This window comes from Eleutherodactylus coqui, chromosome 1 (assembly GCF_035609145.1).
Source record: "Eleutherodactylus coqui strain aEleCoq1 chromosome 1, aEleCoq1.hap1, whole genome shotgun sequence".
Lineage (NCBI taxonomy): Eukaryota > Metazoa > Chordata > Amphibia > Anura > Eleutherodactylidae > Eleutherodactylus > Eleutherodactylus coqui.
This window is the reverse complement of record NC_089837.1, coordinates 472327243-472342649: the sequence shown is the minus strand read 5'-3', so window position 1 is coordinate 472342649 and position 15407 is coordinate 472327243. Positions and strand designations below refer to the sequence as shown.

Sequence of the window (15407 nt, the reverse complement as noted above, 5' to 3'; positions counted from 1 at the left end):
CAGATCCCAGTGCCTCAAAATAAAACCTATTAAAAACTACAGCTATTCTGGCAAAAGGACATCACAAAGCTTCACTGCTTGCCATTCAATTGTTTCTTTAAAAACATGTTAATTGTCCAAGATTAATAGTTTCACACCAGCATAATGTCCTTAGGTCTCATGCCCACAGCATAAATGGATTTACAAAACCTGCGTGGGTCTTCCGCATGTGATCCGTACCCATAGGGAATCATTGGGCACCTGCAGGTAATACCTATGGATGTCATTTTCCCCAAGTGTGCGTAATCACACAGGCAGGAAAACTGCAGCATGCTCCATTTTTATGCGGTTTTCCCACATAGACAGCTCCCACAGCTTCTATTGAAGCCAATGAAAGTCATCCAGATCCGCGGCACAGACGCAGCTGTCACTGCATCCGTGCCGCAGGAGAGGAGTTTAAAAGACAAAAAAGTCACGGCCTGCTGCCGACGTTCCCCACACATCCACCGTGCAGAAGGAAGATTCTGCCTGCACGGAGGAGAGCCCCACAGTGTCCGGACAGGTGAGATCGTATTTTCTGGCCTCATGTCTGCAGGCCGGGTGGAATCTGCTGCAGGATTCTGCATGGGGAAACAGTGCGGGCCTGTGGACATGAGGCCTTAGAATGCAGTGAGCAGTCATACTGGGACTTAACTGGAAACTTTTTTCAGCTGTATTCCTGAGCAGGTTTATTCCTGAAGGCTTCAGACTTACTATGTGATGCTCAGACTGTTCTATTGAGCCAACAGTAGTAGAATACACTTCTAAATGAGACCCAACTGGTGCAACAGAGTGCAGCACTACTCATCTACTGGACAAGACTGGCAGAAGTTCTGGTTAGCCTTCTGGTAGTACCATTATCAAGGTTTTCAAGGCAAGTTTTTGTTGATCAATGCTCTGCATCAACCAGCAATAGTTAATTGCCAGAGACCCACCGCTCAAGATCCCTGGCCATCAGCTCATAGTGCAGCCCACTGTCCGTGCAGTGGGGCCAGACAGTCATTGGGGTGGGAGCAGACGTTTCATGCTTTGCTTCACTCACTGACATTAATGGGAGTGCAGCCCCCTATTACACTTCTGCATCCAAACGCTGTAAGATAGGTCATTAATAGGATTTGATCAGAAAACCCCATTATCACCAAAATGCACCTTTACCAAATGCACTTGAGTCTTACCAAGACATGACCACATAGCAGGTTAAAATACTCTAGCGCATTTTATATAAAATAGTTATATTTATTAACTATAGTTATGTGGAAACTATTACAATGTAAAAATGGTAGCAGGCATAGCCAATCATTATATTCTAGGACTGGAAATTATAATATTCTGCAGTTAGAGGGGTTTGGGTGAGGAGAATGTATTAGTGATTGGTGCTCTATGGCAAGAGGCTCGCCATTAACCCTTTCCAATCTAGTGTCCAACCTCATCCAACACATGTTTCTAACACTGCAGAAGAGCTGCGAGGTTGGAGCTCTCTTCTGTATATTACGCTAAGCAGGGGAGACCTCCAACATCAGTTTTCTATGTATTACAGGATGTAGACGAGAGCTATGATGTCTGATCTCTCTGCCTGCATACTGTAATATACACATACAGAAGAACCCCTGTTGGTGTTCTGTATATTACAGTATGCAGGGGAGAGATCAGCATTGTAGCTCTCCTCTGCATAGTGTATTATACATATACAGAAGAGAACTCAGACCTTTTCCCTGCATAGTGTAATATATGTATATAATATGCATATTAAATCTATAGTATTAACTCCCTTTTAATTAAAGAAAAAAAACTCAAGTCACCAGAATTTCATTTTTATGTACTTCTGTAGAGTAATTCCAAGCAATCCACAATGCACTTTCCCACCCAAACTGAATAAGAGCCAGGGAGTGTGTGGGAGGCAGGGAAATTGGATTGGAAAGGGTTAATGATGCAATCCCATCCCACATATAGAATGTTTGAGTGCCCCTAAACCTCAATGAAAATATGTTTAATGTAGGCCAATATGCCCCATGTTTGTGCAGTGGTTTTCCCTCTTGGGAGTAGCAGAATATACAGTTTCCAGTCCAGTTTTACATGCAGTACTTACATTTACATAAAAAGGGAAGATACAAAATATACACAAACACAGCTTTTCTTGTGCCATTTGTTAGACAAACCTCATGCACTTGGTCTATACATTGCAGTATTATAGGGTATACACCCAAACAGCAATTCTTGCGGGGGTGATGTTGTCAGATTCTTAAATATAACACAAGACTCTGTATAATACACAGTAGGACATCTATAAAAGTCTACTGTATGTTCTAGTTCATATACAAGAGGCCTTAGCCTTCTAAAATACTACAAGATATATAGTTTATACAATAGCCTTATAGCTACACTGTCCATCTGTTGATCCAGACATGACCACTTTCCATGCAGTTCTTTAAGCACCTTGTTAAGAGTCACTTTCAGTCTTAAGGGTTCATTTAAGATTAACCATTCTTTCTATGAGAGACTTCCTAGTCCTCTCCACTTCCAAAGTAAGACGTTCAATCTCCCCCTTCAGACGCTCATTCTCAGCCAGTAAGTGAGAAACCTTCTCCTCATTCTCTTGCTCCTTCTCTTTCACACGGACCTTTCCTCCTCTAGGTTGGGTGTTCCTCTTCCTCTTGGTGCCACATTGGCTTCCACTAGAGTCCTCATCCTCCGTATGGGTTTGGGATGGACAACTACTGCAGCCAGAGTCCACATCTACAGGCCCATCCTGTTGGTTATTTGAAGACTCCGATGTAGATGGATTATCGGATTCATTATGTGAGCCTTGGGACAGAAATTCCAAGACCTCAGAAGAAAACTGATCAACAACTGTTTCCAAAGCAACCACTTCTTCATCGGTAAAGTTCACTGGTAAAGTGGAATCTATTGACTCAAGTGTCCAGAGGTATGGAGAGCTATCCAGAGTCTTCACCTGGGTGTAGAGAACAGAAAATACCAAGATGAGAGAAAACAAAAATTGCAACAAGTAGTGGATCTAAAAAGGGGTTGTCAAGGGCTGGCCATATTCTGCATTACATTACCCTACAGGTGAAAGACCCCATTCGAAACCCTTCCTTGCCAAGAGCCAAAACCTGCTAACGAGCAATGCCCCTGGCCACCCATGCATTGAACAGTCATTAATCTGATTGATTGTCATGCAATATCACATTTCTTCAGCAGTAGGTACAGGTACTAATTTTGCTACTACAGGCTCAAGTGGAGCTTTACAAAGGCCATTTCAGATTAAGGCCTCATGTCCACAGGCAGGTAGAATTCTGCATGTTGGAGCCCGCAGCATAATCCGACCCTGCCCATGACCAGCGACTGCACGTACCCATCAGTCTTTATGTTCTACGGAAGTGCCGACCGGGCGACATGCGCTGCTCAGTTTTTTTTGCGTTTTTTTAAGCTCCTGCTTGGCCACGGATCAGACGGCTTCATTGACTTCAAATGAAGCCATCCATGTGGGATCCGCACTGAAATGGAGTATGGTGAAATTTGTTTTCTGGACCAAAAGATCTGCAAAGCAGATCCGCATGCTTTTAATTCAGTTGCGGACACCCATGCTTCCCTATGGGCGGCTTGTATTGTGGCTCTTCCACGCAGGGCACCCGCAAAACAAATCCACCCGTGGACATTGGGCCCAACAGTGGGGGAAGCTGCCTGTTGGATATCTTTGAAAAATGAAAGCTGACCTTAATTGGTTAATCAGTTTTGATAACTTCATCCACTGTGCAAAATTTGTGTGGTGTTACATGAACTGTTTTTAACCACTTAAGGACATGCCCCCCACCCCTTTTAAAAAAAATCATAACTCTTTAACCATCAACATAGCTGTCTGAGGGCATGTTTTTTGCGGGACAAGTTGTGTATTTAAATGGTACTATGTAATGCATCACAATGTACTGAGAAACTTAAAAAGATCCAAAAAGGGAATGAAATGGAAAACACAAAAAAAAACTCTGCCATCTTTGGATGCATCTTGTTCCTACACAGCAGCAAAAAAACCAACATAACTTTATTCTATGGGTCAGTATGATCATTACGACACCAAATTTATACCGTTTTTTGCTATACTATATGTCTTTTTTTACAATGATTACATTTTAAGTTTTGCCGCCATTAATTATTTTTCAGTCGACAGTTGTGCGAGGGCTCATTTTTTGTGGGAAGTCATATTTTCTATTGGTAACATTTTGCAGAGAAATTGAATTTTGGATTGTTTATTACATTTTTTCCTTGTAGACAGACCAAGAAAAAGCGCAATTCTGGCTTTTTTTACGATGTTCATCATGCAGCGTAAATAATGCGTTTCTTTGATAGAGCAGACTTTTACACACTCTGCAATACCAAAAATTTTTGTATTATTTACATTCTTTTATTATAAATATGGCAAAGAGGGAAATAAATGTAAAACCTAATTTTTTTAAATAGTAACCTTTTTGAAATTAATTTTTACATTTTTTTATTATTTTCTAGAGGGGACATGAACTTGCGATGCTTTGATCGCTCCCGCAGTATGAGGTAATGTACTGCGATCTGACAGGCAATCTATCAAGCACCATCAAGGCATGGCTTGATAGACAATCTGCCATGGCAGCCCTGGGGCCTTCCAGAAGGTCCCCGGCTGTGATGGCAACCCACAATCTTATTGCAGGAGGGCAGTGGGGGACCCCAGAACATCGGTCAGGGCATTTAAATGCTGCAGTCAGAATTGATAGTGGCAGTTAAAGGGTCAACAGCTCTGATCAGCAGTGCAGCTTATCAGAGCCGTTTCAAGTGGGTCTCCGTTGTAAGAAACAGCTGCCACCCGCATTGTATGGAGCATGATCGACCTGCGATCCCCCTCCATACACACCCTCAACCTGCAGGACGTAACTGTATGCCCTGTTGCGTTAGAGGGTTAAGCTACCTCCTGTCCATATGCCCTATTAGTGTGCAAGACATCAGAGATGGGTCTTCCACTCATAACCACTTAGGCCCAATGTCCACAGGCATATTTGGATTTGAAAAATCCACATGGGTGATCCGCAGTTCAAGCCGCCCATAGAGAAGCATGGGGCATTAATAAATCGCAGCACGCTCAATTTCATCGCGGATCACATGTGGATGTGGCTCCATTCATCTCTATGGGAGCCAAACAGCGATCTCCCGCAAGCAGTAAAAAACAATCCTTTTAACGACCCAGTGAACCCGCATGAAAAATCCGTGCGTGCCATGGACATTAGGCCTTAGTCACAATGGAAAGCCACACAAAATTCACGTGAGGCAGAAATTGAGCAGTTTTCTGCAGTGTCAGAATCCACACTATTGGTGCAGTTTTTTATGCAGACCGGCAGCATATTTCACCTTTTCAATTGAAGGGGTCAAGTCTGCTGCAGATCAGTGTCAAAATCCACACCTTTTCCAATACTTCTGAACATATTCAAAAAGTGGCTACTGGCCTGGCCGACTCAAACCATCCTTGCATTACAAGAATCGCCATGCATCTAAACGGCCACCACATAGTGTTCCATTTCTCCTGCAGGAAGTGCCTGACTTGTTGTAACAGCAAATGTGCCACATTCTGAAAAGTGTTGCCAAATGATAAAGGCATTTTCCAGGAGAAGAGAAAAAAAATGCTATTGGTGACCTGTCCTTGTCAGAAGCTGCAGAAAACGGGAACTGTCGAAATTCAGTCTGTACTGACTGATGTGAATGGGACAAAGCTTGACTACCGAACTAGGCCACTTGTTCCAGCCATCTGGCAGACCCCCATTGATGGCTTATCCCGAGGCCAGGTCACCCATAGATTTCTCCTGGAACCCCTTAAAGTCCAGAAGTAACAATCAGTATTGCAGTAAGAACAGTCCCCACCACATTACCACTAACCTGCTCATCAGATACCAACTGGAGAGCTGCAGTATTTTTTGTTTCAGTGGCCAAGATGTCTTCTAGGTCTTCATACCAGGCCTCCAGCTCCAACCCAGACAGGGGGCCGGCGGTGCCACCAAACGGGAGCGGTTCTGCCATCATTTTCGGCAGTCTTGATGCACAAAACCACCACACTAAGAAAAATAAGAGTTACTCAAGAATTCTCTGCAGCAAATAGCAACGAGAACATACACTATACAACATGTACACGGCAGAACATGTATTTAAGGGGGCTATACATTTACAGCTTGGCATTCTGAGAACTGCCATCCAATTCTTTTCATACCAATGGGTGCAGTTTAAAAGCCACCATGGAGGACTAAATGGACTACATCAGTGTTTCTCAAGTACATCCAAATGGTCATGTCTAAAGGATTTCTCCTACTCCTGTGTATAACAATACCAAATATGTACTCCGATAAACGCATCACTGAAATACCTGGTAACAACGGTCCCTATCAGGGATGAGCGAATATACTCGTTTCGAGTAATTACTCGATCGGGCACTGCGATTTTCGAGTACTTCCGTACTCTGGTGGAGCGGGGGGTAGCAGCGGGGAACAGGGGGGAGCTCTCTCCCTCCCCCCCGCTGCAACCCTCCACTCACCCACGGCGCCCCCCGAATTTTTTCACCCGAGTACGGAAGTACTCGAAAATCGCGGCACTCGGGCGAAAAAGGGGCATGTCCGAGTAGGTTCGCTCATCTCTAGTCCCTATATTTTTGGCATTGGCCGTCATTAATTGGTAATTTGGCTCGCTTACTTTTTTTTGACAATAGCCAGTTACAACTCCCTCACTTCATTAGGGTTGACCTGACAAAGTGCCGTCCCAATCTCATTACCAGTAGAATGCTATACAATGAGATTAGCTATTAAAGTGAAGGACTTCTATATACACGTTCTATCTGTACAGTCCATCAACAATTTGGACTCCTATATACAGATGGTGGACATGGAGTAAAGTTGGTGTACTTCCCATACTTTAGCCTTTCATATGAATTTAATTTTGTATCAGCACCACCCATCAATGTTGGGGTCATTGCCTAGCACTAAGTTGGTGAACCCACCAGTCATGTGCAGACAACCATAGTCCCCCTCCAGATGGTGCATATTAATAGCAGCACTTTCTCTTCCAAGATGTGACCTTAAGATATCCACCGCTGCGTGCTAACATCCTATGGAGTCAGTGAATTTTTTTTTACTTTTGAGCTTCCACAAGTAAATGGTGTAGATGGTTGCAATGGTCACTGCTATACCAAGTATGTAATATGGTAGATTACCTCAGGTGTGATGATGAATGAAGATCGTCTTTCTCTTCCAACACTGAAAAAGAAAAAAAATATAGAAATACATCAGTTTATCTCAGGGAAAAAATTAAATTAAAAAAAATATTAAAATTAGGTTTGATATACAAACAAATATAAATATGGGCATGCTGCAAATTTGCAATATGCTGGATTAAATTAGCAGCATGTCTATGAGGGGTTACATGCTTTGTACCAGATTACAAGTTTTTGGAACACCTACACATTGGGAGAACCAAGTCCTGTGGTCAAAAAGTTTAGACACCAAGTCCATTATGGCAAAGATTACTTTTTAGAGAGTCATTTAAAGAAATTTCTGAGAGACTATAGTGATATGTCAGAATGACTGAGGAAGGTCAAGCCACTAATAACCCCATCATATGGTAGCGTAAAGGGCCGGAAGGGCTTAGCTGAGAGGCACCGAGGCGAGATGGGCAAACATGGTGCTTAGCTATGCACTTGTTAGCTCTCACGGCTCTTAGAAGAGCAAAAAAGCTAGAAACCAGAGCTTTGCCCTCATTTCTGAAACTCAGAATCCGCAGTCTGCTCCTGAAATCCACTGTTCAAGTCTGCCATAGAAGATAATGTAGTGCGCTGTGCTCCACACACAAGCGGATTTGCGTTTTTTAGGAGTGGAACTAAAAACGCAGCATGCTCCATTTTATCACAGATTACATGATGACTGGTTCCTGATCCCTCTGATCTCCATTGATCAAAGAAAACAAGATCATCCGCAAGCGCTTTTAATTCAAATGCGCAACAAAAAAAAGACATAGGTCTTCAGCTGTGTAAATCCACATGTGCCGTGTGCATGAGGCCGTAGTCTCAACACCCAGACCCTTAACAATCAAGTGACGCTATTTAGCACCGACTAGCTTTTTAGGTGTATGGATAGCCGAATAGCCCCAAACTGTTAATGAGAAGCCTGTATATGGTCAGCTCTTTGTATAGTCAGGCTCAGATGTCTCATCTGTGAGAAATATGGCACACGTTATCCAAGAGTTTATGGGGACCTACTTTGTAATTTCACCTTAGGCCTCCAGCACACTAGAGTATTTGGGGGCCGTGTGTTGTCAGTGTTCATCCATACATAGCACAGGGCCACATTATAGGGCTAGGGGGACTTGCACACTGTCGTCTCTTCACGCGGTCCATGTGGAGGACTCATCGCACGTCCTATTCCTGTCGGTATCACAGACAAGTAGGACATGCTAGTGCATGTCAATGTGCTGCCTGTGTGTGAATCAGATATGCCCATGTGCTGTCCAAGACAAGTTGTGCCCAAGCTTCTCGGGCAAAATTTGCACACAGGAAGTGCGCCAGAGACCTTATACAAGTTTAGGAATGGCTCCACTGCATACAAACACTCTGAACGACTACCAGTAAGCACTTTGATGCCTCCTGGTTCACCTATAATCTGTTGTGGAACATCTCCTATGGAGTCTAACCTAAAGTTCGGTCAATCCAAAAAATAAAGGTGTATTCCAGTTTAAATCCGGGCTCACTGCCGTATTGGAACTGCGTATTACACAGGCTCTGTATGACTGATACATTGTAGCTCCCAGGCAATTACATTGCCTTATGCAGTTCTGCTCATATTGTATCGGAATTGCATAATCAGCAAGAGCAAAATAAAATGCAGCATGTTCTATTTTGCTGTGTATACATGCAAGCTAGAGCCCATGGTTCTCTATTCCCTATTCTCGCTTATATACCCACAGCCCACAGGCAGTTACATTGAGTATAGGCTGCAGGTATGTGTCCCAGCTGTCAGACCTTCACCTAACGATTAACAGAATGGCCATTTGTCAGTGTCGCAGACTTCGGAGTGGCAGGATGTATGCTGCTCCAAACTCCTATCCGCAGTCTCGCTAGAAGGGACAGACTGAACCTCCACGAGCGTTTATTAGCTATTCAGGTAAAAAAAAGCTTTATATTGGACCACCATCATCAATTCAGTAATCTTCGAGTGACAGTCTTGATACAACTGTGGGGTGAAAATCTGTCCTGTAGGTTTACAGACATATTGTACTCTTAACCCTTTCCAATCCACTGTCTGACCTCTGAAGACATTATGATTTAAGGCTGTACAGCTTCGATGTTGGAAGACGTCCGTCGGGGTTCTCTTACTGTATATTGCCAGCGCCTCTGCTGTCGGAGCCTATCCAACGTGTCACCTCATGCAGTACTGGCTTTAGCCAGCATATAGCGCTGTTGTATAACAGCAGAAAAAAAGTAAACCCCTAGGAGAACCAGGATACAAATTGGATTGGAAAGGGTTAAACCTCTTTTGCTAGTCATTATTTCCATAACTAGCATTTAACCCTTTCCAATCCACTGTCTGACGTCAGAAGACATTATGATTTGAGGCTGTACAGCTCCGATGTGGGAAGACGTCCGTCGGGGTTCTCTTACTGTATATTGCCAGCCTCTCTGCTGTCGGAGCCTATCCAACGTGTCACCTCATGCAGTACTGGCTTTAGCCAGCAGATAGCGCCATTGTATAACGACAGAAAAAGAGTAAGCCCCCTAGGAAAATCAGGATACAAATTGGATTTGAAAGGGTTAAAGATGTTGTCCAAATTAAGGACACTCGTCACTGGGTTACCCTCTATCTACTCCCTCGTTCCTCCATCACTGGCTCCAGTCTCAGCTGTGATGTCACTTTAGATGCTGAGCCTGTCAAAAAAAAAAAAAAGCTGGTTGCAGCCACACCAGTGACAGCAATCCTGGCCGAGCGCTGTCATTGGCTGCTGCAGCAGGTTCATGTGACATCGCAGCTACCTGGAAACAGAGCGGTGGGGGTCATACAGGGGAGTGGAGGAGTAACAGCTGATTTTTTAAATTTTAAGACATGTGGACCCAGTGACAGGGGCTTCCCCAACTCGTACAGCCCCTTTAAGCATTTTTGATAACATATTTATATCGTCCAATATTAAAAGTCCGTTTACAAGCAGCAATTAATCGTAGAATGAGCGAATAATGGCAGAGTAGTTTACATTGTCTTATCATAGACCTGCAATGGACTGAATGGGCTGTCAAGGAAGCCTGGAACCGCCTGGGAACTATTTGCATACAACTAAATCGCCTTTTATACAAATGTTTTTTATGCCTGCATAAAATTAATGAAACAAATGAACATGTTTGTTCAATGCAGCAGTTTAGATAATTGGATATAAAGAGGTTTTAAGGGTGCCTGTCCACAGGCGTGATTTCGCCGGCCCCTTGTCCACGAGCGGAGAATCATTGAGATTCTCCACTCACAGCCGGCGATTTGCAGCATGCTGCAAATTGCCTCGATTCTCCACGGCCAGCCTATTAGATTACGCTGACCGGCAAAGATTTGTCTGCGGCTCTGGCTCCCCCGGCGGATACCGCAACGCCCGTGGACAAGGGGCCTAAGGCTACAAACGGGCAGGGGAAGGGGTATTCCCATCTCAATCCCTTTAAATCTCACTCTATATCCCACTGCCCATCAAATCTAGGCTGTGATAGGCGGCCAGGTTTTACCATAACATCTGAGTACGTTGTGTTACACTGTTACTATCAGAAGTGAATGGGAGTTCTAAGTCTCTTACAGAATGTTTTGAGACAGTTTGTTCACTAATTCTTCATTCATACTCATTTGCTGGTACAGTGAATGTGAACTGAACGATTTAGCGAGCAACTGATCTGCTGGTATAAGCTGGCTGCACAAGTGAACTCTGGCATAGTTCACTCATGCAAAACATAAATCCTTACATGTAAAAGCACCCTTATGCTATAGGATGGAGAGGTCTTCCTTTTAAGAGCCCCAATGTAGCCCTAGCCTAAGGAAACTGCAGAAAGTTAGATAAGGAGGGATGGAGGATCACCTACAGGGTACTGGTGCATCTTGTCTCCACCACAATAATGGGTAGAGACAGGGTTTGGCAGTCCTTAGTAGAAAGCAATGACCCCAGTGGCTGATAGGCTGCTACAGACGTGCCCTCTTGAGCTCTGCCTCCTGCCCCTAGTGGCCGATTGGCTATCGCAGACGTGCCCTCGGCTCTGCCTCATCCTCCCGAAAATGAAGCTGTGGCCACTACTTCTGCATCAAACCTCCCACCCCCACCCCCTCCTTTCCTCTCACGGAGCAGGGAAACATGCGACTTGAAGCAGTGTCTGCACTCTGCGGCCAGTAGTGCTGTTGCCCATCCAGCTCCTCGAGTGGCTGCAAGAAGGGCCGACTTCAGTGGCGCAGGAGGAGCATCTGACCACACCACAGTCCACCAGGGGGAGGAGCGAGGACCACAGTGAGCGGTCCCAGCTGCTGCCGCTGCAGGGGGTAACAGGAATTGAGATGGCAGTCCGGAAGGGAAAGCAGAAGAGCCCACAGTGAGAGCGGTCTCATCTGCTGTGGCCGCAGGGGTTACAGAAGCGGAGCTGGGAGTCCGGCGTGAAGAGAGAGTCAGCCAGGGAACTTGTGTGGAAGCAGAGGGGGGGGGGGCCGTGTGCCCTGTAGAAACGGGAGCGGAGATGGCAGTCTGTCGGTAAGAGACAGACAGGTACATGTGTGGGAGCTGAGGGGGGCATGTGCCCTGGGAGTTCCTTGTCACTTACACTGGCCAATCCATGTCTCCACCCATACATCCGGTGGAGACAAGATGCACCAGTACCTACCTACAGCTAGGTTAGGCTGCCTGTCCACAGGAGAATTTTCATTGTGGTCCCCACGGCAATAAGTAGGCCGCGGAGAACGCAGTTAATGCTTTCCATAGCGTTGCTATGGCAAGCACAGCCCCCCCTGTCCATGAGTGGAGAATCATAGCGTTTCTCCACTTGCGGGCGGCAAATCACAGCATGCTGTGTTTTGCCGCAATTGTCTGCAGTGAGCCTGTCAGATAGGCTCAGTGCGGAGAACAGTGAGCTGTCTCCTGCTCCCCGTCAGCGGCTCCTGTGGCAGAGATTCGCCGTGGCATATCGCTACGCCCGTGGACAGACAGCCTTAGGCACAACGACAAGCACTGCGATTCCACACATTTAAAGGTTCCTCCTATAGAGAATTCCTCTACATTCCTTTAAAAGCAACATCGTGCTCAGTGACCCTAAATGTCTCATGCACTTATTTATAGTCACCATTTCTGCTATGCCTTAAAATTGAAGCAAAACCTACAATTTACTACGGTCAAGTATTACTGGAGACCTGCCCAGACATGATTATAGGAAAGTGCAGCAGCATGGAGTTTTCCTGCATATCTTAGAGGTGAACGTCCATCCTGCGGCAAACGAGGCCGACATTATACAATAACTTCTGTTAGCAAACCTCTCTGTACCGCAGCAATGGAGACGATCGCCACCAGTCAAGAGAAAGCAGAGACTACTTCCCTCATATACGATGCTTAGAGGTTCTATACAGTACATATCAAAGAACCCATCTCTACACACTTAGTTAGCTTAATTTTAGTATGAAGCATAGATTCTGTCCCCCTCCCCAATCTGAGGCCTCTTATACTAGAAGGTTTAATCTATGGACGGGACACTTAAACGGCTTCTAGTCGAGCCAATAAACAGTAAACACCTTGACAAAGAAAATAAGGAAGTCTTCCAGGTTCTAAGAATGATTTCTTGATTGATACATTGTGTAAGCAGGGGACCAAAGGAGGTGATGTCACCTTGGATCTCGTGTAGGCAGAGAGGACCAAGAAAGCTGAATGAGTTTATGTAACTATAGTCCCATAGACTACTGGCCACATTGAAGTTCTATAGGTAACCTTTAAAAGGTTACAACGCAGGCTACTTCATATGAAGATATACGATAGGCCAAATGCTAACCAATAGGAAGGTCTTCAATACAGAAACACTTACAAGGGGTATTCCGGTAAGTTAGAGCTATCCCCGATCCATAGGACAGCACTACTTTATTTACTGAAGTGCATGGATGTGGCACTCCTACAGAATGTGACATTTTGTATCCATATTTATACAGGTGAGTGATGTAGGTCAGTTAAAAAAAAAAACAAAAAAAAACACAAATCTGCATTTTTATAACCTTCGATTTTCCAAGATGTACGATGCATTTCATTTAAAGGCGTGATGGTGCCTGAACAAAACAGCAAACAACCACCAACTTGAACCATCTAAGCCTTTTTACATGGGACAACCTGTCAGGCGCAGATGCCCAACAAATCATCCGAGCAGTAATGACTTCCGTGCTTTTACATTGGAACAAGCATAACTGAGTACATGGAGGTGGAACAGCCAGGTATAGTTCTGGCTCACCCACCTCCATTCACAACAGGCAGTTCAGTTTTGCGCTGCAGAAGCTGAGCGACGAACGAGACGCAAACTGTTTACACTGAACAATTCAGCAGCCCGTGTAAGAGGGATAATGCCTGATCTCAGCTCAGACAGAGCAGGGAGATTAGGGAAGAGTGCTGGGCACATGCTTGTTACATAAGAGCCACTTCATGCTGCAGAATACACGAGCTGAACCAGAGATCTCGCGTTAAAGGGGTTGACTAAATATTTGTAACACCGCACTCCTGACCCAGTCTTATTTACGCATGTATGTGTTATGATTACAAGTTTACTATCAATGCAGCTAACATTTGATACATAGTTGCAACAAACAAACTTTCAAAGCCTTTGCTGCCTTAAAGGGACCCTGTCACCAAATACTAAGTGCTGTTTAGGGGAAACTCATTGTTCCGCTTCAATTCGGAGGTGACAGATTCCCTTTTAAATGACCCTTCTTGAGCGTTACAATATTACAAGTTATCACCAATTACTCCAGAAGAGTCAGTGATCCAGAAGGTTATTCCGATTACCAGATTTGGAGTCGGGAAGGAATTTTTCCCCTAAAATGTAGCACTGTTAGCTTCTACCTTTGAAGTCTTTGATTTTTTCCTGAATCAAAACTGCAGCATAAATAGGCTGAACCTGTTTTTTCAGCCTTACACATTATGTTACTTTGTAACCATTGAGCTTTTGTTACTGTGTTTAACACTAAGTGCCAAGTTAATGTTTGCTACCTTTGTACACAGAGGACCTGAACTAGCTGTTCCACATCTGCTCATCCAGGGCATTTAAACCTAACGAGCGCACACAGTCTGCTACAATCTAGCCTCAATAATTAATAGTCTCTGCAGTTGTACTAAACACAATCTATACCCACAAACCATTGTGTATGGAGACTTACAGCCAACTGTCATCGTCCCATTGGTCGGCGCCTGCTACGACTAACGTAATTCACCTTCTCATAGTAGGTGCAGATAATACATATTTCTCATCAGATCTGCTACTGACAGCTCATCTATGACAACCATCCAGCTCATAGGTCACATTATAAGGACAAGCCTTGTTCTATAATCAGCCCCAGCACCCACACAATGGAGCCTTCGTATAGCATGCAGCAGGACAAGGGACACTTCACCTTTCTCCACGTAGGGTCTGTTCTCTGGTGGCGGCGCAGGGTGGTGGTGAGTGGGTTCTCGTTGGGTGACCAGGAGCTCATGTTAATCATCGTCTGCGTCTTCAGCAAAACGACTGAAGGACAAGAATGCCGAAACCTGTTTTATATATAAAGGATTCAGCCAATGAGAACGTTAATACTGGACACGTGACCACAGTGATGCGGACCAATCACGCGCCTCCGCCGGCTGCCTCCTCGCTGTGTTTCTCAGTGTAGTCTGTTTACAAGCTAAGACAAAGCCAATGAAGAAGCAGAGGTGGGATCCAGATCGAGGCTTGAGACGCAAAAAGGGGCGTGCTTACGTTTTGCGTAGGTGGAGGGAGGATTGCGGAAGTGTTCTGTTGGAAGTCACGGGATGGGATGAATCAGTGAGGATGATGCAAGAGCTGGCAAGCCGAGGCCAAGATAGTGATAATATCCAGAGGGACTTTCCGAGCTGGAGCTTGTCCTCACGCTATAAAGCCTGCATGTGATGAGAAATATGAGTAGTGCTGGGCCAGCAGAGGTCATGGAGGCGGCTGGCAGTACTGAAGGAGCTTGTGTCTGACCTTCTACAAAGGCAACACACTCTTATGAAAGCTGGCTAAAAGGAAATGGTTTGGTGGCCGTGGCAACCAATTACAGCACAGCTTTCATTTGACCTCAGCTGGTTAAGAAATGAAAGCTGTGCTGTGATTGGTTGCTAGGGGCAACAAAGACATTTTCCTTTAGCTTTCACAAAAG

At 44.8% G+C, this 15407-nt stretch overlaps 1 protein-coding gene across 1 annotated transcript; it reads right to left on the bottom strand.

Moving 5' to 3' along the window:
• Positions 1-1233: 1233 nt before the first annotated feature.
• On the bottom strand, positions 1234-14777 carry DDIT3 (DNA damage inducible transcript 3). The gene is made up of 4 exons (XM_066584427.1): positions 14646-14777; positions 7229-7271; positions 5908-6083; positions 1234-2968 (listed from the first exon to the last, which is right to left on the bottom strand). The coding sequence occupies exons 3-4, from the start codon at positions 6049-6051 to the stop codon at positions 2483-2485; spliced, it is 630 nt and encodes a 209-aa protein (XP_066440524.1). The 5' UTR covers positions 6052-6083; positions 7229-7271; positions 14646-14777; the 3' UTR covers positions 1234-2482.
• Positions 14778-15407: the final 630 nt, after the last annotated feature.